Source organism: Rhincodon typus, chromosome 7, assembly GCF_021869965.1.
Source record: "Rhincodon typus isolate 14 chromosome 7, sRhiTyp1.1, whole genome shotgun sequence".
In the NCBI taxonomy this organism is placed as follows: Eukaryota; Metazoa; Chordata; class Chondrichthyes; order Orectolobiformes; family Rhincodontidae; genus Rhincodon; species Rhincodon typus.
In genome coordinates, this window is record NC_063338.1 from 368182 (window position 1) to 378755 (window position 10574).

The 10574-nt window shown below is 43.2% G+C and overlaps 1 protein-coding gene across 1 annotated transcript; it reads left to right on the plus strand.

Moving 5' to 3' along the window:
* The first annotated feature begins 335 nt into the window (after positions 1-335).
* Positions 336-761, plus strand: LOC109912543 (oocyte zinc finger protein XlCOF6.1-like). The gene has a single exon (XM_020511973.1). It carries the CDS (start codon positions 336-338, stop codon positions 759-761), a length of 426 nt encoding a protein of 141 aa, XP_020367562.1.
* Positions 762-10574: the final 9813 nt, after the last annotated feature.

Below are 10574 nucleotides of genomic sequence, written 5' to 3' on the forward strand. Positions count from 1 at the left end.
GTGCCTGGTCTGTGGAAAATAGCTCACATTAATAAGAAACTATTTAAATGCCCAAACTGTGGAAAATGTTATAAAACCTCTGGGAACTTAAGGTCCCATCAATATGCTCATACTAATGAGAGACCTTTTAAATGCCCAGACTGTGGAAAATAGTATAAATGGTCTGGGGACCTGATGTCCTATCAACGTGCTCACACGGAGGAAAAACCTTTTAACGGCCCAATCTGTGGGATGTGCTTTAAAAGTCCCAGGGACACGATGTCCCATTCACTTGCTCACATTAATGAGAGACCTGTTAAATCTGTGGGAAGTGCTACAAAACCTCCAGGGACCTGATGTCCCACCAACATGTTCAATCTGAGGAGAGACCATTCAGGTGCTCTCTCTGTGGGACTGGGTTCAGGCGATCATCTGACCTCATGGAGCACCAGCAGGTTCACACTAGGAAGAGACCATTCAGCTGCTCTGAGTGTGGAAGGGAATTCACTCAGTTGTTCAACCTGCTGAGACACCAGCAAGTTCACACTGTGGAGAGATCATTCAAACGCCCAGACTGCGGGAAGTGCTACAGAAGGTCCTGGGGACTGACATGTCATCAATGTGTTCACACTGAGGAGACACCTTTCAAATGTCTAGTCTGTGGGAAGTGCTATCGAATTTCTGTGGAACTGAAGTCTCATCAATATGTTCACATGATGAGAGACCTTTCAGGTGCTTTTGTTGTGAAACTGAGTTCAGGCGATCATCTCAATGCTCAGTAAACCAGTGTGTTCATACTGGGGTGAAAGTATTTACCTGCTCCATGTGAGAAAAATGGTTAGCTCACTCATCAACCCTGCTGAGACAGCTCACAGTGCACACATCTCAACAGCGATTGTACTTTGCTGTTCATCACAGTCGGGACTGAAAGCAAAGTTTTAATGTTCTGGATAAAAGTCAAATAAATCAGCTTTGTGTTAAACACTGTGGAAGGTCATTGTAAGGATGTGATCACAAAGTACTTGGAAGAGTCAGCGTAGCTTTGTCAAAGGGAAGACATGCCTGAGAAATCTGTTAAAGTTCTTTGAGAAGGTACTAAACAAGTTAGGCAAGGGAGAACCCGTGGATGTGATCAGTTAGATTTCCAGAAGGCATTTGACGAGGTGCCGTTTGGGAAGCTGCTAAAGAAGATGAGAGTCTATGGTGTTAGGGGCGAGTTACTGGCATGGATTGAGGATTTTCTGACTATCAGAAAGCAGAGAGTTGGGATAAAGGGATCCCGATGACTAGTGGAATTCAGCAGGTGTTAGTGTTGAAAAATAAAGAAATAAGTTAAAAACGTCTTCTCAGTATAAAAGTGAAAAAATACAATATTAAAAGTTAAAATGTCAAACATTACAATCCTTCCTTAAGCTACGAGCCTGCAGACACTTAGACTGGGCTTTACCAAAGAGGGCTCAATTTCCCCTGTATTGGGCATGGATATGCCTGTTTTCACCAGCTATCCTTGCGCTTACTGCCGCCGTCGACCTGCAAAGAGCACAGCAGGCCTCGCTGCTGTTTGCAAGGCCTCAGCTCCGACTGCCACCTTGCCACTGCTGCCATTCTTCACAGTGGTTCACCACCAGCTGCCACCGCTGCCTCCTTTGCTGCCAGACGCCATTCCTGCTGGGCCCCCACTGCTCTGTTGCCACATCACCGTTTCACTGCAGAATCTAGATCTGGCACTGCTCCTGCATTGATGCCAGCAACTGCAACCAGCTGCCTCATGGCCAATGTCAAAGGCCCCAATCCCTGCCATCATCACCTCCACGACCAAGCTCCAAAGACTAAAGAACCGAAAGAAAGAAAGAGAGAAAAGGGAGAAAAGAAAAAATGAAAAAGAAAGAAAAGCAGTCAGAGCAGATGAGCTCTAATGAGGAGCCCCATTCCGCTGCATCTCGGATGGAGAACTGTACTCTGGACTGAGGGGAGGACTACTTTCTCTCCACTCTATTAACAGCACTTTCAATGGGAAGCATTTCCAGATCGTCAATTCTAACCAGATGTCACTGCAAGGTCTAACAGTGTTTTTCTATTCACCAGCACCTGACTATCAATAGCCTTTCACCGTGCAAAGTAAAATGTTTGTTTGTTGTGTCTGTGGGAAATGACTTCCAAGATTATTGTCACTGGAAAGGCTCTGGAAAATTTGAAATCATGTGTAGAGGAGTAAAGGAGTTTTTCCTCAAGTCAGTCCTAAACGGCCTAATTCATATTCTTAAACTATGACACTTTGATTCTAGACTCCCTGGTAAATTCCTTTACTCTGAGACTGGTGAGCCCATGGAATTTGCTGGCACAGCAAGCAGTTCTGGCCAAAATATTGGATATTTCCAAGAAGAAGGTAGATATAGTTTTGAGGGCTAAAGGGATCAAAGAATATGGATCTAAAGTTGGAACAGGCTGAGAACGACAATCAGGCATGATAATACTGACTAGTGGAGCAGGATCAAACGTAACAATGGCCTATTTCTGTTCCTATTTTCTGTGTTTCTATTCTGTTAAAGGTGGGACAAAAAAAATGAAGTGATTGTAACTGACACAGTTATCAGCACTACTTCATCACCACTGGATGAAAATCCCATAACACCTTACAGAACAGCAATCTGGGAACAGCTTCACCACACAGACTCCAGCAGTTCAAGAAGGTCAAGGAGGCAGAGTGATTTTAGAAGCTTCTGAACTGGCTGCTCCATCTCTTGTTTTCTGTCCAGTTCTCAAACTGTTGAATATTTTGAGAAAAGCAACATAGTATGTTGGAAATAAAAAAATATCTTTGGAACATAGAATTTTATTGGTTTCTGTGAATCCTTCCGCATTCGTCTAAAATGAAGTAAATTTCATCCTAACCGATCCATTCTGTCCTCATACGTAAGTCCTGCCATCCCAGGGATCAGTCTGGTAAACCTTTGTTGTACAGCCTCCATAGCCAGAACATCCTTCGTCAGATAAGGATTCCAAAATTGCACACAGAACTCCAGATGTGGTTGCACCAATTTCCTACACAATTTCAACAAGACATCGCTGCTCCTGTACTTAAATCCTCCCACTATGAAGGCCAAAATGCCATTTGCCTGCTTCACCTTTATGGTAAATTTCAGCGACTTGTGTATATGGACAAACAAGACTCGTTTCTCATTTCCCTTTTATAAATCTAAACTGACTGACTGTCCAATCCTGTCACTGTTTTCCAGTTTAGGCTAGCTGGTCTATAATTCCAAGTTTTCTCTCTACCTCCTTTACATAGTGGAGTTACGTTAGCATCCCTCTAATTCATAGGAATTGTTCCAGAATCTGTAGAATCTTGAAAGATGACCATCAATTTCCTCTATTTAGATTCAAGCGCCAAGTTTCAGAATGTGTCCACTATATCTCGGGCCACTTTGTTAACTAATCTGGCGTGTAGATTACCAGTTGCTGAGATTTGTTGGCATTTAATCCCATCAATTTCCCGAGCCCCACTTCCCTACAGATACTGATTTCCTTCAGTTCCTCCCTCTCATGTGTTCCCCAACATTTTAGGTATACTTGTATTATCCTTTGTGATGACAGAACTAAAATATGTAGGTAATTGGTCTACCATCTCTTTATTCCACACTATAAATTCCCCCATTTCTGATTGGAAGGGATTTAGAGTCATAGAGCTATAGAGCACAGAAACAGAACCTTCGGTCAGAATCGTCCATGCCAATGAGATATCCTAAATAAATCTAGTCCCATTTGCCAGCATTTGGACAATATCCCTCTAAACCCTTCCTATTCATATACCCATTCAAATACCTTTTAAATGTTGTTATTGTACTAGACTCCACCACTTCCTCTGGCAGCTTGTTCCATGCACAGACCACTCTCTGCATGAAAAAGATGCTCCTCAGATCCCTTTTAAATCTTTCCCCTCTCACTTAAACCTGTGTCCTCTAGTTTTGGACTCACCCACTGCAGGGAAAAGGCCTTGTCTATTTACCCTATCCATGCCCCTCATGATTATATAAACCTCTATTAGGTCACCCCTCAGCCTTCGACGCTCCAGGAAAAATAGTTCCAGTCTATTCAGCATTCCCTATTGCTCAAACCCGCCAACCCTGGCAACATCCTTATAAATCTTTTCTGACCCCTTTCAAGTTTTACAATATCCTTCCTGTAGCAGGGAGATGAGAATTGCACACAGTTACAGAATTGTGGCTTAACTGATGTCCTGTACAGCCACAACAGGACCTCCCAACTCCGATACGCAATGCACTGACCAACAAAGGCAAGTATACCAAATGCCTTCTTCACTACCCTATCTACCTACAACTCTGCTTTCAAGTAACTAAGAGCCTGCACTCCAAGGTCTCTTTGTTCAGCAACACTCCCCGGGAGCTTACCATTAAGTATATAAGACAAGATTGGGGCCGGTCAAGGACAGTAGTGGGAAGTTGTGCGTGGAGTCCGAAGAGATAGGAGAGGTGGTAAATGAATATTTTTCGTCAGTATTCACACAGGAAAAAGACAATGCAGTCGAGGAGAATACTGAGATACAGTCTATTAGACTAGATGGGATTGAGGTTCATAAGGAGGAGGTGTTATCAATTCTGGAAGGTGTGAAAATAGATAAGTCCCCTGGGCCGGATGGGATTTATCCTCGGATTCTCTGGGAAGCTAGACAGGAGATTGCAGAGCCTTTGGCTTTGATCTTTATGTCGTCATTGTCTTCAGGAATAGTGCCAGAAGACTGGAGACTAGCAAATGTTGTCCCCTTGTTCAAGAAGGGGAGTAGAGACAACCCTGGTAATTATAGACCAGTGAGCCTTACTTCGGTTGTGGGTAAAGTGTTGTAAAGGATTATAAGAGATAGGATTTATAATCATCTAGAAAGGAATAATTTGATTAGGGATAGTCAACACGGTTTTGTGAAGGGTAGGTCGTGCCTCACAAACCTTATTGAGTTCTTTGAGAAGGTGACCAAACAGGTGGATGAGGGTAAAGCGGTTGATGTGGTGTATATGGATTTCAGTAAAGCGTTTGATAAGGTTCCCCATGGTATGCTATTGCAGAAAATACAGAGGCATGGGATTGAGGGTGATTTAGCGGTTTGGATCAGAAATTGGCTAGCTGTAAGAAGACAGAGGGTGGTGGTTGATGGGAAATGTTCATCCTGGAGTTCAGTTACTAGTGGTGTACCTCAGGGATCTGTTTTGGGGCCACTGCTGTTTGTCATTTTTATAAATGACCTGGATGAGGGTGTAGAAGGATGGGTTAGTAAATTTGCGGATGACACCAAAGTCGGTGGAGTTGTGGATAGTGCGGAAGGATGTTGCAGGTTACAGAGGGACATAAATAAGCTGCAGAGCTGGGCTGAGAGGTGGCAAATGGAGTTTAATGTGGAAAAGTGTGAGGTGATTCACTTTGGAAGGAGTAACAGGAATACAGAGTACTGGGCTAATGGTAAGATTCTTGGTAGTGTGGATGATCAGAAAGATCTCGGTGTCCATGTGCATAGATCACTGAAAGTTGCCACCCAGGTTGATAGCGTTGTTAAGAAGGTGTACAGTATGTTAGGTTTTATTGGTAGAGGGATTGAGTTTCGGAGCCATGAGGTCATGATGCAGCTGTACAAAATTCTGATGCGGCCGCACTTGGAGTATTGCGTACAGTTCTGGTCACCGCATTATAGGAAGGATGTGGAAGCATTGGAAAGGGTGCAGAGGAGATTTACCAGGATGTTGCCTGGTATGGAGGGAAGGTCTTATGAGGAAAGGCTGAGGGTCTTGAGGCTGTTTTCGTTAGAGAGAAGAAGGTTAAGAGGTGACTTGATAGAGACATACAAGATGATCAGAGGATTAGATAGGGTGGACAGTGGGAGCCTTTTTCCTCGGATGGTGATGGCTAGCACGAGGGGACATAGCTTTAAATTGAGGGGTGATAGATATAGGACAGATGTCAGAGGTAGGTTCTTTACTCAGAGAGTAGTAAGGGCGTGGAATGCCCTGCCTGCAAAAATAGTAGACTCGCCAACTTTAAGGGCATTTAAATGGTCATTGGATAAACATATGGATGATAATGGAATAGTTTAGGTTAGATGGGCTTCAGATTGGTTTCACAGGTCGGCGCAACATCGAGGGCCGAAGGGCCTGTACTGCGCTGTAATGTTCTATGTTCTATGTTCTAATCCTGATTTGTCTTTCCAAAATGCGGCACCCCACATTTATCAAAATTAAATCTGTCTACCACTCCTCGGCCCATTGGCCCATCTGATCAAGATTCCATTGTACTCTTAGGTAACCTTCTTCACTCTGACACCTCCAATTTTGGTGTCATCTGCAAACTTACTAACCATACCTCTTATATTCACATCCAAATCATTTATATAAATGACAAAATGCAGTGGACCACGCACCAACCATTGTGACACTGATGGTCACAGGCTTCCAATCTGAAAAGCAACCTTCCAGCACCACCCTCTGTCTTCTACCTTCGAACCAGTTCTGTATCCAAATAGCTAGTTCTCTCTCTATATGATTTAACCTTGCTAACCAGTCTACCATGAGGAACCTTGTTGAACACCTTACTGAAGTCCATATAGATCATGTCCACCATTCTGCCCTCATCAATCCTCTCCGTTACTTCTTCAAAAAACTTAGTGAGATACGATTTCCCATGCACAAAGCCATGTTGACTATCCCTAATCAGTCCTTGCCTTTCCAAATACATGTAAATCCTGTCCCCCAGGATTTCCTCAAACAACTTGCCCACCACCGATGTCAGACTCACTAGTCTACAGTACCCTGGCTTTCCTTACCACCTTTCTTAAATAGTGGCACCACATTAGCCACCCTCCAGTCTCACCGATGGCTATCGATGATACAAAATTCTCAGCAAGAGGCCCAGCAATCGCTTCCCACAGTGTACACCTGATCAAGTCCCAGGGATTTATCTACATTTATGCGTTTTAAGCCATCCAGCAGCACCTACTCTTAATATGGACATTTTTCAAGATGTCACTATTTATTTCCCCACATTCTATATCTTCCATATCCTTCTCAACAGTAAACACTGATGCAAAATACTCGTTTAGTATCTCCTCCATCTCCTGCAGTTTGACACATGGGCAGCCTTGCTGATCTTTAAGGGGCCCTATTCTCTCCCTCGTTACCCTTTTGTCATTAATGTTGTTGTAGAATCCCTTTGGATTCTCTTTAACCCACTTTGCCAAAGCTGTCTCATGTCCCTTTTTGCCCTCCTGATCTCCCCCTTAAGTATACTTACACTGCTTTTATATTCTTCTGAGGATTCACTCGCTATCTGATGTGTATACCTGACATGTGCTTCGTTCTTTTTCTTGACTAAAACCGCAATTTCTCTAGTCATTCAGTATTCCCTACACCTACCAGCCTTGCCCTTCACCCTAACAGGAACATACCGTCTCTGGACTCTTGTTATCTTATTTTTGATGGCTTCGAACTTCAGCACCTGGTCAATTTTTGAAAGTTCTCGCCTAATACTGTCAAAATTGGCCTTCCTCAAATTTCGAACTTTAAATTTTAGATCTGGTCTCTCCTTTTCCATCACTGTTTTAAAACTAATAGAATTATGGTCATTGACCCCAATGTGCTCCCCCACTGATACCTCAGTCACCTGCCCTGCCTTATATCCCACAAAACTTCTCCAAATCACACAGAAGCTTATCTGCATCCTCCTTACAGTTCAGTGTCCCACCCAGCTTCATGTGATCTACAAGCTTGGAGATATGACATTTAAGTTTTCTCATCTAAATCATTAATATATGTTGTGAATAGCTTGGGTCCAAGTACTAATCCCTGTGCTACCACACTGGTCACTAGCTGCCAGTCAAAAAATGACTCTTTTATTCCGAATCTTTGTATCCTGTCTGCCAGCTAGTTCTGTATCTGTGTGAATACACATGTGCTTTAATTTTACATGCTGATCTCTTTTGTGGGACCTTTTGAATGCCTTCTCAAAATCCAAGTAAACCACATCCACTGCCTCCTTACTAACGCTACAAGTTGCATTCTTGAAACATTCAAGTAGAGTTATCTACCAAGATTTCCTTTTCGTAATTTGATGCTGACTGACTCTGTTGAATCCTTTCACTGTTTTCCAGTGTCAGGCTAACTGATCTATAATTCTATGTTTTCTCTCTATCTCCATTTTTAAATAGTGGGGTTACATTAGTTACCCGCCAATCCATAGGAATTGTTCAAACGTCTGTGGAATCTTGAAAGATCACCATCAGTTTCCTCGATTTAGATTCAAGCCTGTAGTTTCAGAGTGCATCCATTATATCACTGGCTACTTTGTTAAGTACTCTGGGGTATAGACCACCAGGTGCTGGGGATTTGTTGACGTTTAATCCCATCCATTTTGCTGCTAATACCGGTTTCTTTCAGTTCCTCCCACTCATATGTTCGCCAGTATTTTAGGGATATTATTTGTGTTATCCTTTGTGATGACAGAATCAAAATATATAGTTAATTGGTCTGCCATCTCTTTATTCCACATTATAACTTTCCCTGTTTCTGATTATAGGGGATCTACATTAGTTTTCACTAATTTTTTTTTTGTCTACATATTCTTTAGGAGCTCTTACAACTAGTTTGTATGTTCCCTGCACGTTCACACTCATACTCTATTTTCTACTCTATTTTCCCCTCTTAATCAATCCTTTTATCCTCTTTTGCTGAAATCTGAACTGCACTGTCTTCAGGTCTGCTGCTCTTTTTGGCCAATTTGTACACCTCATCCTTGGATCCAGTACTATCCCTAATATCCCTTGTTGGCCATGGCAGGGCCACCTTTCCCACTTTATTTTGTGCCAGACAGGAACGAACAACAGTTGCAGTTCCTCCAAGCGCTCTTTAAATGTTTGTCATCACTTTAAGTTATGTTCCTCAATTTATTGTAGTCTGCTCACTCCTCACACCATTGTAAATTTCCTCTACTTAAAGTTCAGTCACTCGTCTCAGGATCACCTCTGTCACTATCTATCCTAATGAAGAGTTGTATTACTCAGAGTTTGTCATTATTCCACAAGGGGCATCACACAGCTCGACTGCCAATTATTCCCTTCTCATTACACAATTAGCATTTTGAAATTAAAGTTGCCATAGTCCCAGAGGATGATGGGACTGCTCTGTCACAGCAGCGAGAGAGAGAGTCGACTATTGGTGCTTTAACCTGAGGGTCACCATGCCTCAGGCAAGGGGCGAGGATAAGAACATGGGACCATAATGAGGACCTCAGCCAGTATAGGAATTGAGCACATGCTGTTGGCATCACTCTACATCGCCAACCAACCATCCAGTCAACTGGGCTAATCCACCCCCACCTCTTACACAAAACACAGTCTGAGACGGCCTGCTGTCCATTTGCTTCCTCAATGTATCGATCCAGGAAACCATATCTTACATATTCCAAATATTCCTCCTCTATGGTTTTGATACTGATTTATTTTGCCCAATCTATACAGATTGAGGTCACCCATAATAACGATAAGAACACAAGATATAGGAGCAAAATTAGGCCATTCGACCCATCGAGTCTGGTTCACCATTTGATCATGGCTGATATGTTTCTCAACCTTCTGCCTTCTCCCCTCATCAATTAAGAACCGATCTATCTTTATCTTGAATGCAGTCAATGACTTGGCCTCCACAGCTCTCTTTGGCAATGAGTTCCACAGAATCACCATCCCTTGGCTAAAGAAACACTTCCTCGTCTCACTTCTAAAGTATCGTGCCTTCACTGTGAGGCTATGCCCTTGGATCCTTGTATCAGCCACTAGGGGAAACATCATCTCCATGTTCTCTCTCAGTATTTTTAAGTTTCAATCATATCCCTCTCATACTTCTAAACTCCATCGAATGCAGAGCTAGAGTCCTCAACCGCTCCTTATATGACAAACCTGTCATCCCTGGGACCTTCTTGTAAATCACCTCTGGATCCCGTTCAATAATGGTACACCGTTCCTGAAATATGGGGCCCGAAACTGCTCACAGTACTCCAAATGTAGTCTGGCTACAGCTGATTCAGCCTCAGCAATACATCTCTACTCTTGTATCCCTCTTGAAATTCAAGTTAAAATGGTATTTGCCTTCCTCACTGCTAACTGAACCTCAGTGTTAACATTAGGAGAATCCTGAACCAGGACTCTCAAGTGTCTTTGCATTTCAGATTTCCCAACCCTTCCCCATTTAGAAAGTAGTCTAGAATAGCCTTTAGAGATAGTAGGAACTGCAGATGCTGGAGAATCTGAGATAACAAGGTATAGAGCTGGATGAACACAGCAGGCCAAGCAGCATCATAGGACCAGAAAGGCTGACATTTCGGGCCTAGACCCTTCATCAGAAAAGGGGGAGGGGAAGGGGGTTCTGAAATAAATAGGGAGAGAGTGGGAGGCGGATAGAAGATGGATAGAGGAGAGGAAACAAACAGGTCAAAGAGGCGGGGAAGGAGCCAGTAAAGGTGAGTGTAGGTGGGGAGTTAGGGAGAGGATAGGTCAGTCCAGGGAGGACGGACAGGTCAAGGGGGCGGGATGAGGTTAGTAGGTAGGA